Here is a 15,128-nt window from a genome sequence, read left to right as displayed (position 1 = left end):
TTATTACGCGCGGTAAAATATCGTGTGTAAGACAATGCACTCACCAGTTGTTAACTTGGAGAATCGTCAACCCCGTGTCCTGTGCCAACTGTTTTTTCTGGTCTTCCGAGGGGTATGGATGCTGCAAACAGAAAGAATAAATCCGTTTCATTAGAGACAAAATTATCAACGACCTCGCATGCTTAAGTAACCATTAATGCCTACGCAGGTCAAAAGCTCGCGTACCAATTAGAACGAAGCTACAACCTCAGAAAGGATTTCTGTTACCGAGACAAAAAATATTCTTCACGCATTTGTATTTCTCACAACCTCACTTGGTGTGAAAATAAGACGATATCAAAATAAAATCAATAATTCTTATTCTCCTCTATCGAATTAAAAATAAGACAATCTCAAAATAAAATCAACAATTCTTATTCTCCTCTATCGAATTAAAAAAGATTGGCTTACTATATCGAGACAAGAGTAAGTTTATACATTTTTGCGTTTAGAATAAATTTTCCCTCCATCTTACATCGCACCAGGTCTTACATGGCACCGCGATATTCGACAGAAGACGATACATGCTATCATTTTATTCCAGATTTTAGAATTTTTCCATTTCAGATAAAAATATTCCTTTCTCTAAATATAATTGGCGCTATATCGATCCTACTTTATGGTACATTGAAGAGTAAAAGCATTGGATCCGCACATTTTTTCTGTGGGTATACCAACGAAAGATTGCAACTGTTAGTTCCAGAACGATCACATTGAGCGCAACAATTATCGGGCATAGAAAATGCGAGAGTAAATAAAATTGTCCTTTTCTCGGTCTCACTTTATCACGGCGGGCTTTCAAATAATTTATCGAGTGATGTATCGCACACCAAGGTAAGTACGTAGGAGCAATGCATCGCGCGCGCTGACTTTTATCTGCGCGACGATCCACGCATTACAGGCGCCGTATCGTCTAGATGCACCTGCGAAATATTATTTATTGCTGGCCAACAACAATAAAAAAAAAATATACAGGCGCAGGAGGAGGGCGAGGAGGGGGCGGTGAAAGAGACAGCAGCGCGGCAAAAAGTTCCTTTTATATATCGCGCTCTCGGACGACTGCTTTTTATCGCGCGGTTGCATCGACGCAGATGCACTCGTGCCACGCCAAAACGATGCGCCAAGCGCGACACGCCGCGCCCGCTCGTATTTGCCCCTCTTTCGTAAAAGAGAAACTGCACGAGTGCACGCCGAAGGGACGCGAGAAGGACATTGAGGGAGGATCGGCAGAGAGTCGCGCGATTTCAAGCTCAACTTGAATATCGCTGTGAAACAAATTGCTGTAATGCAGGAGGGAAACGAAAGCGCTTATTTAGACAAAAATGTCAACGAATTGAACGAACCGTGGGGGAAACCGCTGAGGGCATTGTGGTGTACAGATTTGCGGTATTGCTGGGCATTAGTTTGGACATTAGGCCTTGCTGGGGCATTATAACGATAAAATAAGATAAAATAAGATAATAAGATAAAGTAATGCCAACTGGGCATCAGTGGGCATCGGTGTACAAGATTTTGGCTAGCGGTTTCCCCCTCGGAACGAACCAATGCGAAGTACGAGAATAACTAGCATTCTTTACATATACATGCTTTCATGTATCGTTAAATCTTTGGCGCTGTCTCGTGTCCATCGTAGGAAATTTGGATAAATTATAACGTTCACCGGATATTCCATCGATCTTGCGCCATGCAAGCCTATAAATTCATGCAGCGTCCTAGCCGTTCTTTCGGAAAAGTTACTGCGCGCATTAATATCGCAGTCGCGGCAAGAACCGAATCTTTCCGATGTTGTTACGCAGTCAACCCCGTGCCAAGCTTCTAAAAGATGTATGACACGCACACGCGACATTGCGCACCTGCATGCCACGTCAAGCCCGGTATCTTTTTGTTCCCGCATGATATTAACCTTCGCCGAGTTCAAATGCTCCTTTTTGAATACGTAACGCGATATCGGCGCGGCCGCGTTGAATCATTTCTTTCGTAATAAAGCCCGAGCCGATTCCTCCGTTGACGTAGTTTCAACAATCAGCGGCGCGTATTCAAATCGTCTTCGCTTCATTATTAAGGAACGGGGAATTAATTAAACCAAATGGACTGGTTTTCGCCAAACTTGAACGGGATAAAATCTTCGCGGTGGGAAATTGAACGATACCCATACCCTACAGGGCATTAAAAAAAATTGTGCACGCGACGTACAGAAGACAGTCACCGGCGCTCAATTACATTACACCTAGCGAGACATATTAATTTCGCGGGCGCAGCCACATCTCAATTTTAATCTCGCATTAACCGCAATTATGAAATTAGACGCACGTAATCGTCACAAGTAAATAGTCCGCCGACAGTCGCGTTCCCAATGGAGAACCCCCTCCCCCGCCCCCTGAAGACTATCTATCCGCGACACGCGAGGGTCGTGTTAGTTAATTTTCTCGATGCACAAAGGAAAACAAAGTCTCCTCTCGACTTCTTCGAAAATTACCTCGTCAACGATCGTCTCCCGTATCGTTGCTCCACGCCCAACCTCTAAGACACTAACAAACGGGAAGCATATCCGAACGAATATGCGCATTTATTACGCGACCCCCCCCCTCGCGATATTAAATTCAATAGAAAATCAACGTTACGCAACGAACAATGCTCCGTGCCAAATTATCGAGCGGCGCGAAAAGATCCGGCGAGGCATAAAAGCCGGCGGCTGCATCGCGGACCGCATCATATTTTTACATAATTAGCACGTGGCGCCCGCGGTATTACGTCCCCCCCCCTCCCCCTCCCTACCTCCCCCTCGCTCCCGATCGTTACTTTTTGCCGAAGCTTGCGGTATTTTTGGACACCGCCGCAGCCCACAAATCCATCCCCCGAGCCCCTCCGCGACCGATGCTGTATCATGTTTCTTGGAGGCGAGCCACGGTATACATACATCAGAAGCGTAGCTCCGTTCCCCACCCGCCAACCCCGGTACACCCCATTGTGCGCCGGTGTATATCCGATCCGAGCGATTCTTATCCTAATTAAATCGGCTGAGCGTATTGTCTGGGCGTAGAGTTTCCATCGGATCTCCGTGGATATCTAACGCCGCGTATAAAGCCGCGTCGAGCGGAGAGGATTGAGACGATCGCGCGGGGCCCCTCCCCCCCCCCCGCGAAGGGGGCGATCCGAGGCGAATCGATGCGCCCTAAATTGCAGATCCGTCGACACGATCGACACGCGCATGTGCCAGGGCGAATCGCGGCGACAGACCGATTGGCGAGGTGTGCGCGAAAACTTGATTCGATCGTCGAGACTCGAGTCGGCCGCGTGTATCAGTTAATTTTCCCTTATTTCGCTGACGTAGGTGACGAAAAGTTTGCGCGTCTCACGACAAGTTGACGTATTTACGCGGTTTACCGTGAATGCGGCGCGCGTATTATTTTTAGCGCTGTTGAAAGCACCGCGAAGAACATTGTTATTACAAATTTATAAACGGAAGGCAATAGCGATCGCCGGTGTTTTTTGCACTCGCGTTTGTCAATGACGCTGCTAAACGGTTTTGAATCGCGGAGATACGCGACGTTTGATGCGACGATATTACAGTTTCTCTTTACGGCTCGGCCTCTCCGGAGATAAGTTGCTCGCGGGTTCGTCGGTGTATGCATAAAACAATCAAGATAATTGTCGAAGCTATGTGGGGACCGCCTGGCTGGCTGGCTTTCCACCCTCCGCGCGATTCGAGATAGCTGCTGCGAGCGAAGGAGGAAGCGACGGTTGAGGGAGGGAGATGGAAAGCAGGAGCTATCCAATTACATTGAAAACAATAGTCTTAAGTGCTCGTGGCGGTCCGTTCTGGGGCTACCCCCAGCCCCTGTAGCGCCGATGCTTTTCCACGACGGTTTCTCGTTCCAGGCTGGAACGTTATAGTCGTGGCGACGCGCACGTTTGATTTCAAAAAGATATCGCCCCAGCGGAACACTACGTCGTGCAATATATACTTTTCGCCTGTTTCCCGAAGGCTTTTCGTTACATCGTTGCGTAATGTCCGTGTGCAAAGCTGCCTGTCGTATTACTTAGTTATATTCAATACTCGGCTGAATAATGCGCACGTATTAACGAGGTGTACTTCCGTGCAAAATTAGAACTTGGAACGATATTACTAGCGGCACCGATGACGAAATGGCTCGTCTGGCTCTGAATCTTCATCGAATACAAATCCGAGATGAGAACGAGAGGAGGAAGAAAGGCGGGGGCGACGAGAATGAAACGCGCCGCGCTGCAAGAGCACGATTCAGTGGCCAAACAAGCGATAAAATGAAAATGAGCGGTAAAAAGACAATATGAAAACCATTTGGGTTTTCCCGAGGGCTGGGGCAGGAACGAGCCAGGCGGAAGCGGGGCTAAGTGTGTAAATGAGTCCGTAGTTTAGCCCGATTGCCTCTAGACGACCCCTTTCCGCGGTGCGCAAACCTCATCCACGGCTCGCTACCCTGATAGCAGCACCGGTATAGCTGAAATAACCGTAGTCTTCCTGAGGAGCAAACTGCTCCCTAAGACAATTCTCGAGACAATGAGATCGTTCGTAGCCCGAATTCAAATCAGTACAAATAGACGATGGATTAAATGTCTGTATTAGATGCGGGACCATTTCCTGAATTGATGGCCGCTCTGATACTTCTGGGCGGGCCATCTTCGGAATTATTCAATTACAGCACTAAATTGAATAAGGTAATCTAAGCTTGGCAATATAAGACAAAATTGACCTGCTCGCTCGCGATAATTTACGAAGCGGACTTGTAACGTTCATCCGCGTCTAATAAAGCTACACAAAATGAAAATAAATTGTTTCAACGAAAATTTTTTCTACTTCTCAAGATGCAAGAGTGATCTAAATGCATACGCGCGACACACAAAGGACTGCCGTTGTTCTTTCGTCTCAGTACAATCATTGATTCGCAATTTCGCCGGCAACGTTCCCGCGAGCGTGACAATTTGCTGGCGCATCGGTTCGATGACGGGGGCCGCGCGTGTGCTGCGTCAGGTCGTCGATGCCGGGACGGGTGGATGGATGCACATTGGAGCTCTTCCTGGCCCCGTGTCTCTCTTCGTGTCCTTCGTCGTTCCGGGATGTTACCCCATCCCGTGGTAACCGGGGCTCTCGGTGCCGAATGACACGTCGATGACGACCGCTGCTGACTCCGACTAACGAGCGGGGCGTTGGGGGCGTGGGAGCCACCAGAGATCGCGCCTCGTCATCACGCGCCTCGGAGTCCCCTCTTCCGCCTCGCGTCCAGAGAATTCATGTCGAGTGGATGAGGTCGCGGAGCCCGAAGAGGTCACTACGGGTGGCTACGTCGATTTTACATCACCTGATCATCGGATCGTGCGGATCGGCCGACTAAGGCGAAAGAGAGAGAGAGGGGGAGGGAGTCGAGTGGAATCCTTCGTGACTGGCGAGCTGATAAACGAAGGGCAAACGCGATGAAATAAATGACGGTGGTCGCGATGCGAATTCATCTTTGTCAGAATTGCGGGAAGGATTTAAAACCGCCTAGATGAGAGGAGAACCACACTCAGGCAGAAGCGCCGGCTCCCAAGGTCGGAGTAAAACGTCTTCGTTCCCCCGCGATGACTTCACGTGTAATTACAACGGAAAGATGGGAGCCAGCCAATTGTCACGAGTGAATTTCGCGCTGGAATTGCCCCGACCGGTCGAATTGATGGGAGGGAAAGCGGGCTCTTTGGCGATGTGAAAATGAGGAGGAGGAAATGGCGGATGAGCGAGGGGCGGATATAAAATAGACGATGTCAGCGCGTCAGTCATCCGTAATACCTTCATTCCGTTTGTCCCCCTCCACTGGTTAGCAGAGAGCGTGTATATAATATATAATATATAAGGTATTTCCATGAGCGGACACAACTTCGTTATCGCCTCGGGGGTTATTCAATTTCGGCGTTAAAATCTTCTAATGTGCCATTATTGCTTCGAGGGGACACGACGACCTCGCGGTGCGGTAATGGCTTGCTGCACGTCGAAAGAACTTGAACGAAATTCTCTTTAAGACGGAAGTCTAGCCTGACATTACGGCCGATTGACAAGGATAATGAAAACAGTGTAATTGGCCGATAAAAAGGTATTTCAACGCGCATTTATCGCTACAAAGTATTTATATTATATGACACGTTTTATGTTATAAATAGACACATGCCTCACACACGTGTGTACAAAACAATATTTTCCCTTCTTCTTTTATTTCACTCTTGTAAAGAAGTGAATGCGGTAATGTTTTAATGATGCAATATCGCGCGATAATCATTTCACTCGTACAAATTTCTTTCTTGATATTAAAATCGATCGATTGCCGCTGCGCACACAAATACATACAGAGGTTTCTTCTGTAACACGCAACAACGAGCGTACGGCAAAATGAACCAAAAAGGAATTTAAAGCGTCACGTTAGACTGAAGATTAATTCGATTATCCGCATCGCGGGTTCAATTCCTACTCAAAATTTCTCACGCGACAGACTATTTTGAAGATACTTGGCGTTCCTCTGTATAATTACGAACGAAACACAATGGAATGCGTAAAGGTATGCGTGAGGACGCGCCTGCAGCTATATGCGCCATGCTCGAACGATACGAGATAAGCCGTACCCAAAGATGGTATGCTGCTCTGATGGCGACCCGTGGTAGAATGCTAACCACACGGCAATGAGAACTCGACAAACGTGGAGTTCCATCTGCCAGATAGACATCGTTCCACGGCTTTGCTTCGTCACTACGGTGCGGAGCTTTCAATATGCAGCCGCTTATGCAGTCCCTCAGATTCGCTTACTAACGATCGGAACGTTTTACTTCCGCGTCGCTTTCGTTAGAGTATAGCTACATGTATCTACATGTAAATATATTTCCGATATAAAGGACAAGATAAGGAGCTTCATATAATAATTATATTGAAGTAAAAGACACTCGAACGTAAGATATAAATGGGACGCTGAAAATATCGCTCGATGCTCTACATTTAGACTTAATTGAAAAAGTACCTCTTTTAGGGACTTGCGTTCTTTTTCTCAGCTCGCACCGTGAAATAAATAAAAGCAGGTCGCGCGTAATGAATATTGCACTCGAAATGTTGAAGCGGTTTCGAAGTGCCAAAAATACCGACAACAAGTAAAAAAGCAATAGCGTCGAGTGATGCGTGGCATTTTTGATGGCGATCACCGATACAAGGCTCAAGGACAGCCCCGAAGGTAGCTTACGAACGCGAAGCTCTCGGGAATCCATGGACGATTCCGCTGGTCGTTCTCTGGAAATCGATGCTGACGAGCGAATTGGTACGGCGACCTGCGGGGCGTGGTCGAGCCGAGTCTCTGTGACACGGCCACCTCAATCACCGTGCGACGCCCAAACCTGTCATTATCACGCGACCCTGTCTACCGTAGGGTCTACGCGTACGCGTACACACAAGCCAGCGCGCCGAGGGCGCATACGTGAACGTGCGTCGAGTTCGACGCACGATCAAACTACGTGATCCAACGGATCACAAGGAACACGCGTCAAGGGCGCCGGACGTAGAGCCGAGGGGATGCAGACTCGTTGATCACCTCCTTGTCGCAGTACGCGGACACACCCCCGTCATTGTGTCCTTCGAGGTAACGCAGCGCTCGAAGAGGCGTTTCCTTCCTTCACAGGAAGGTTCAATCGTCGGCAGGTCCGACGACGACCATTGACCCCGGCTAGTGACCCAACTTTGTCTCCCAATTTCATTGATTAGGCCTCGCTCTCGCCCGCTGCAAGCGTCGTATGCTACTCGCGACCCCACGAACTCGACTGATTGAACCGTACTAATGAAACGGTTGCTTGTAACCCTAGCCTAATCTCACGTGTGAGATAGCAGGCTTTTAACTTCGACGATCTGATTAACCTACTTCCACCGGAGATCTTGGTAAAATTAACTCGCCCCGAGCTTTTATATTATATTTCCCGCATACATTTTTTTGCATCTTTGTGAATGCCTCAATTGCAAACAAAAAAAGCGTAATTGCACGATACAAGCCCAGAATGAGAGATCTGAGCGAAAGGCACGGAATCAGAGACGTTACCGATATCCGCACCGTTCATAAAATTGGCAAGATTATGTGCATCCTTCGCTCTCTTTCTCTCTCTCTCTCTCTCTTGCAGACTTCAAATGCAAACGCTGCTATTCCCAACATTGTCGGTCGCTATTATTACCATCCCCGTCTCTTCGCAGTGAATGTTTGAAGACCGTATCGAATTCTCGCCGTTAATGAGAGGCGGGCGGAATTATTGACAAGAATCCAGCTCGCTCAAATCCCACCCTCTCTCCCACCCAACGTGCCGCACGTCAATCGGTACGAAGCACGCCTCGTGACTTGTGGGAATCGGGATAATTATAACGTTTCCGCTGAGTTTCGATACGGGGAGGGAGGGGCGAGCGTAATGGTGGAACCTCCTCCTCTTTCTAGGGGCCCCTCAGGCGGCAATTCTACGCTCACGCTCGCGCCGCTACCCAGCAATCATCCCCAGTCAGTCTTTCAGTCAGTTCCGTTGCTATTTAATTATCCATTTAAAGCGTGTAATCTTCTCCTACGCGGCACCGATTCACTCGTGCCGGTCATCTCCCGATGAGGGACAACGAGAACGATGATGACGTCGTGAAGGTCTCGAGAGGGGCACAATTTTCAGCTGCGTGGCAGTGCACGATGAAAGTGCATAAGATAGTATCCTTTATCTTAATCGTGGTCAAATATAATATATATATACACAATAGTTGTTAATTTCCCCTCGTAATTCCGACAAATGATTATCTCTATAGCCAGAAAAATAGTATTCATCGTCATCCTAAAATTTGTCCTTATACATTCACGACTGATGAAAAGAAATAAAAGTTGAATAGCACGCAGGCGATAGCGAACAATCGGCCGACGAGGACGAAATCATCGCATGTTTCATTCAAATTTGACACAGCAAGATGCGATTTGTCCATCTGACAAGGATAAGGTCGTAGGCGATCGCGATAGAGAAGGTTGAATTTAGATTGCTGCAGAAAAGCGTGGGAGTACACCGTATACACATCGGTCCGGTCGAGTCGCAAATGGTCTTCGTTATCGATATCGGTAACAAGGATACGGCTGGCACACGGAGGACCCATTTTCTTCCAAGGTTTACTGTCGAGTTGCAGGTCCGAGGAAAAAATGAAACGGGGATTAGACTCGCAATGGATCGCGAACATTCTTTCGGACGGCTGAAAGCGTGTTTCGACGCGAGCACTTTGGAGATTGTTATTTTTATGTTTACATAGAAGAATTATTGATAAATAAGATTTATCGATTAAACGATAAATATCAGCAACCAGTCAACTCTATGACATTTATTTGCGGTTACTCGACGGTGTCTTTACAAGAGATGAAATTTTAGATCTTACTTTCTGTTGCGGAAACAAAGGACAAAATTGCACGCAGAAATAACGTAGTACGTGAATCGTCACGGGATCGTCCCTTCGTCATTTAAACGGGACGTGGCTCGGTCCCGGAGAACACGTTTCCAGCTCGTCTTCCTTTCTTACCCCTGGCGCGCAGAGGCGTATAAGCGAAATAGCTGTTAGGTGATATTGGGGTACGGCATGTTGCGAGGGCATCGATATATATTTCTCCTCGTCGCGTCTCGTCGTTCTTACCCATTTAGGAGCGTAGGTGCTCCGCTACTCACGCTCGGGACTCGTAGGCGGAAGGGTGGAAGAGGCGACCCTTCCGCGTTTAGTGTCAATTTATTCGGGATTCCCGAGATTCCCGAGGCTTTGCCACGCACGATCAGCCTCGCCCGTTTGCATAATATTGTATTTATTTCGTCTTGTAACCTCGTACACGCGTTCCCGTCCCCGTCATTGTCCTCCTTCCTCCGCCTCTCACCTCCAAGTCCCGCGCCTCGCGTACGTGTGGGTAGTGACGGGAGAAAGCTTCGTTTAGTTCCCTACTTTCGAATAGCGTCATATATGCGAGCCTAAAATGGGCTATACGGGTTACAAGAAAATCCACGGCGGCGTTCTTCCTTCCGACACCCTTTTTCGTGCCTTCCTTCGCCCGCTCTCTGCAATGTACCCCGGTATCACGCGCTTGTGACGAATTTATACGTATTTAGCATCCGCTGACTTCAGTTTTTCGTTCACATAACCTTAAAGTTATCCGAGGGATATATATATATATAGTTTCACGAAAACCGTTTTCTTCGCTCGACATAGTAGAAATCGTGCAACAGCTCGAGTAAATTCGACCTTTGCGGCGCGGCACAAATAGGGCGCGATGAATTTTCACTAATTTGATCGTTGATTAGTATTATAGTGTCGTAACGTAGCGTAGCGAAATGTATTTGAGGAAACATCTACACCGCGACGTAAATGTAACTGACTGAGACACCGGTCGGAATTATTGAAAGCGAGGCAAACGTTGTTCGGCGATAAAGAAAGGCGAGGGGCGGCCGTTATCGCCGCTCGTTTCATGAATAAGCACGCAACATCCGTATCGAGAGTACGAGGAGCAACCACGCTCGATAAGGCGAATCGCCAAAGTAAACTGGCGCGTTATCGGCCGGTATCGTCGCGGAGTGTCGCATTAATTTAAATATTTAGCTGCGTGTCATTTCGCGAGTCGCACTTTGTAAACCGTTTCGTCTTCATATATCTGTCGAAATGTATCTCGGCGATTCAACTGATTTGTGACTGTTAATATCTTAATTTTGTCCGCGCTGATAAACAATTTCAATCGTAACATGGCTTCGGAACGAAAGAGCCTTGGTCTATTATCTTGCGTGAAATATTTGTGACGAGAGACGCGTGTGTGCTCTAACGAACGTGCTCCAACAAACGGAATTATGCAAATCGCATGTCTTCAACGATCGGTATCAACAACGGCCGGCGGAAGGTAGCGCCCATAAGTCCCCATAAAAATATTGCAGTGTAACACGATCCGTCGTGAGCGCGATTAAAACGGTAGTCCCATATTTCTTGTTGTACGACACGACGTCGTGAAAGATGGCATTCGATACGCGGATAATTCTACGCATCAAGTTATTCGATGAAATGATAGTGTGCATAAATATTGGCGCGCGACGGAATTATCCGTAGAATAATCCTTCGGGCGCGCAATCGATATCGGTTGATTTTATAACGGTACGTCAAAGGTATTTGTCGATATCGGGAATCACGTCCAAAAATGTTATTAACAGCTGCTCGGAGCACGCATTGATTTAACAATATTTTCTTTATGTCCCGCGAGGTAAATCACTTTTCCCGTCGAGCATAAAGCATCGCGCGGTCGACATTCGCAATCATAAAATACAATATTCATAATGAGGACGTCAGTCAGAGAGGTGCGGACGAATTGACGGAGGTTGCTGCACGGACGAATGGCCGATTGCAGTGCGGCGGGGGTAGCAGCGGTGTCGACGGCGGTGGTGAGATGGTGGTGCTGGTGGCGGCGGTGATGGTGGCGGTGGTGCATCGATAACCCGCGCGTCGAAGAGTTTGAGTGATTGACGCGATCGGATGGAACAGATCGTGATGCACGCGGAGAAAAGTGTTGACCGCTCGTTCCGGGCGAACATACGTATGGCAGCCGACCCATTGACAGGTGCATAACGCTTTCAAACAAATAGGAACAAATTCCCCTCTCTCTTTCTCTGTTTCGCGTACATATCAAAATGCATTTTTAAAGCTTACCGGTGTACGGCAATAAATATCAACAAACGAGTATCCCCTAGGCTATAAATAAAATCTATGTATTTTTAAAACCTTTTTTTTTTGTTTTTCATACACGTAGACACAACGCCCGTTGGACATTCGGAGGTATTTTGCCATCACAGGTAAGTCCGACGTATTTCGTCGCTGCGCATTTCGCCAGGCGTCCATTTCCGAATGTGCAGAACTTTTTTCCGCGATACGTTGGCGACTGACGCGATATTTGCGCAACGCGGCATTTTTTTTCAAAAAAAAAAGGAGAGAGAAACGAAAAATAGGAAAAACACGCCCAATGCTTTTCCACGTCGTAACAGAATGAAAGCACTAAACGCGCGATAGCCAGCAACAACGCGAACGCGTGTACCCATTATGGCATAATATCGATAATAAACTTTTTCGCCGCTCTCGCTCTCTCTCTCTCGGCGAATTTTTTTTTTCTGTTGACTCATCGACAATTCGCACGGTACTCGATGAACGCGATTATATATAATCATCACAAGCGTGACAATTTACCGCTGTAATAGAAAAATTCCCCCGTCATCAAACTCCATCTAAATTCTTTAAAGATTAACAGCATACGTGTTCTTTGCAAATATCTTGGTCACAATTATGGGATATTTCTCACGTTGTGCATCGTGCAGTAAATTTTCGAAGCGGTTTCCCAAAATTTAGCCTGCTACCAGTCTTAATCGCGTCATCTTATCGACGCAATCTCAGGCGAATGCCAATAATACGCGTGACAGCGCTTCAATCATGACGAATGACGTCTCTCAGTCGGGTCGAATCACGGCGAACGGAGTCGTACGCATTTTATGCCTGGCCCCGGACAATTGATCCATCAGGCTGAGCGCGTAAGCTGTAGCGTTGCACCTGTGCATCGTGTACTGTATAGTGTGGCCGGTGGTGGATGCAACGCGGGTCTGCTTGGACAGGTGATTGTCAGTGCTTCAGGCGCCGCCTCGAGATTTTCATAGACTATCGTCCGTGCGAAGTCATCAAAATCGCAAACCTGAATATATCTCGGCCACAGCAGCTGTGGCCGAGATTGAAATCCCGATAGCATCGAGGCTTGAGAAGAGTGCGCAACGAGAAAAATTATTTCGCGAGGCTCTCTCTGGTATCGTTGCCGCCTCATTGTTCGCGCGGCGGTGCACTCGCGACAGCTAACTCGCCGTTTTCACGACCAACGCTGCGTTCGAGGCTAATATTAGTTACGTCGCGCCACTGATTACGTATGATCCGTTTTCAAGCGAATTATTGCAACTGGAGTAGATGCGCCGATAATAAAAGTAATCGACTTGCCGGCGACGGCGCGACCTGGAATTACAAAATTCCGCATTGGTAGAGCGTGTTTATCTATACGTTTGATCGGCTCCGGCCGATTTTACTACGTGCAACGTCAAACGTTTCCGGCGGTGCGCATCGCGCGCGCGGCATAAAAATGACAGCTCATTGGATTTTACGAACCGGCCCCACGGCCGCATTGCACCAGCGGCGCACCGGCGTGATACAAACAGCCCGTTGCGCCGGTGATTTTCATCGCCGTAATAATGCGTTTATCGGCATTCCCACGCCCGGTCGATCAGTCCGATGAAACCTATTCCCGGCGAACAACCGAGTCACGTCCACGCCCTTTTATCGTTAACGCGCCAAATATTTTTTTTTTGCGCAGAATAAATTAACTTTACTCAATCAAGCAGATTTTCCAGCACGGGGAACATATTTCAAATGGTTATTGCGCTGGGTCGCTGGCCGGTATAAGTATTGAAATATATATCACGATTTATATGTCACGTCAAATATATCGTGATATCGCGCGAATGTATTGGAAACATATCCATATGAATCGCGGTTAAACATCCAAATATATTTTAATACAGAGTTAATCAACGCGAATTACATCTAGGGAAACGCGACAGCACGAAGGCTCCAAGTTGTAGAAGCTCGAAGTTATTTCGGTCTGAACGTGGCGTTTTATTACATTTAATTAAATCGTATTGTTGCGCAAACTAACGTTATCTTCGTGAAACCAAACTTTAAATATTAAAAAACTATGTTCCGTGCCGCCAACGAACGCGCGTTATTTCCTTAGTACACAACACGAAAGCGATATACCTTACGTCATGATGCAGCAAATGCAGTAACGTGCATATTATTTTAAAGCCTAATCCACAGTACGCTCTATGCGTCTAGAAACATTCTATTTTATATGAGCAAATCGCAACGCTTAAACTTTCGTCGACAACGTACGATTGTACAATGTTGTCAACTTGCACAAATTTGTTAATTGTAGTTTACTTTAGTTCGGTTATTTTAGTAACCGAAACGTCTGACATTAATTAAATATGTCGATATTTAATATTCAAAAAAACCAAGTGGCGTGTTCTTGTTCTTTTCCATCTAGGTGAAAACACATTCAAATATCGGATAAAAAAATCGTCAAAGGTTCCTGTCGCCCTTACCATAACTAATACTTTTGTTAAATGTATCTATTGGCTACAAAACCGAATGTTTCTAGACGCAAAGAGTACACTGAGGATTGGGCTTAATCGCCGGTGAACAACAATAAATGAAATATTATTCGGATTGTTCCGAGAGAACCGCAAAATGCCCGGCTCTGTCTCGATCGATCGTGATATTCCAACGCATCTGCGATAACGAAAAAAAAAAGACACCTGCGAAATGAGGATAAGCCCTCCAGAGTGTAAATCACCAAAGCGGGCAATTCCGAGTGCAAGATTTCTCAATGTAGCGAAAGGTTGAAAATTAGTCGCTCGGTCTCGAAGTGAATCACGACGAGCCGATTAAAAGCCGTTAACACGCCGCTTTCTTGTACTGTGAGAAATTCAATTGCGGCGTCTTTATTTCGTAAGACAAAATAACGCGGCGCAGGGTCCCGCAGGTCGTTCCCCTCATTTCGCCCGGTGGAATAAATTATCAAGTCTCATAGCGCGGGTTTTCGCGTTACGTTCGCACGCGATCGATCGCGGCCCGGGATGTGCGGGAGCATCGTCGCCGTCCCATCCGGCAAGAAACAAAGAACGCGACGAGGGGAAGGAGAAGAAGCCGCAGGCATACGTCGCAAAAGGAAGTCGATTATTTCGCGAGTCCGTTCGCCGCGGTCAATTAAGTTGGCGAAATTTCGCGGCGAAAACAACGGGCGCGATTCGCCGGTCCGGCGCCATCGAGTGTCGGTCCCCCCGTGCCCTCCGCGCGGAGGGCACCGTCGTCGTCATCGTGGGCGATTCAGGGGGCAAAAAGAAGGCCCGTTGACGGCGTCATTATCGTTATTTAATATCCCGGTCATTAGCGCGTCCCGCCGTGCCACTCGAGAGTGTTGTTTATGTACTCATCCGCTCTCTCAGAG

General features: G+C 47.4%; 1 protein-coding gene across 3 annotated transcripts in view; it reads right to left on the bottom strand.

Annotated features, from left to right (window-relative positions):
• The window catches only part of LOC105567704 (homeobox protein homothorax), a 400,400-nt gene that overhangs the window by 90,520 nt on the left and 294,752 nt on the right, over window positions 1-15,128 (bottom strand). For all 3 annotated transcript variants that reach the window (XM_012022777.1, XM_012022776.1, XM_012022778.1), the window contains exon 11: window positions 45-121. In XM_012022777.1, the coding sequence (XP_011878167.1) occupies window positions 45-121 (77 nt within the window). The remainder of the gene's footprint in view (window positions 1-44; window positions 122-15,128) is intronic.

The sequence above is a fragment of the Vollenhovia emeryi genome, unplaced genomic scaffold, assembly GCF_000949405.1.
Source record: "Vollenhovia emeryi isolate VEMERY1.0 unplaced genomic scaffold, V.emery_V1.0 DF939135.1, whole genome shotgun sequence".
Classification (NCBI taxonomy): Eukaryota; Metazoa; Arthropoda; class Insecta; order Hymenoptera; family Formicidae; genus Vollenhovia; species Vollenhovia emeryi.
This window is presented reverse-complemented; position numbering and strand designations above follow the sequence as displayed.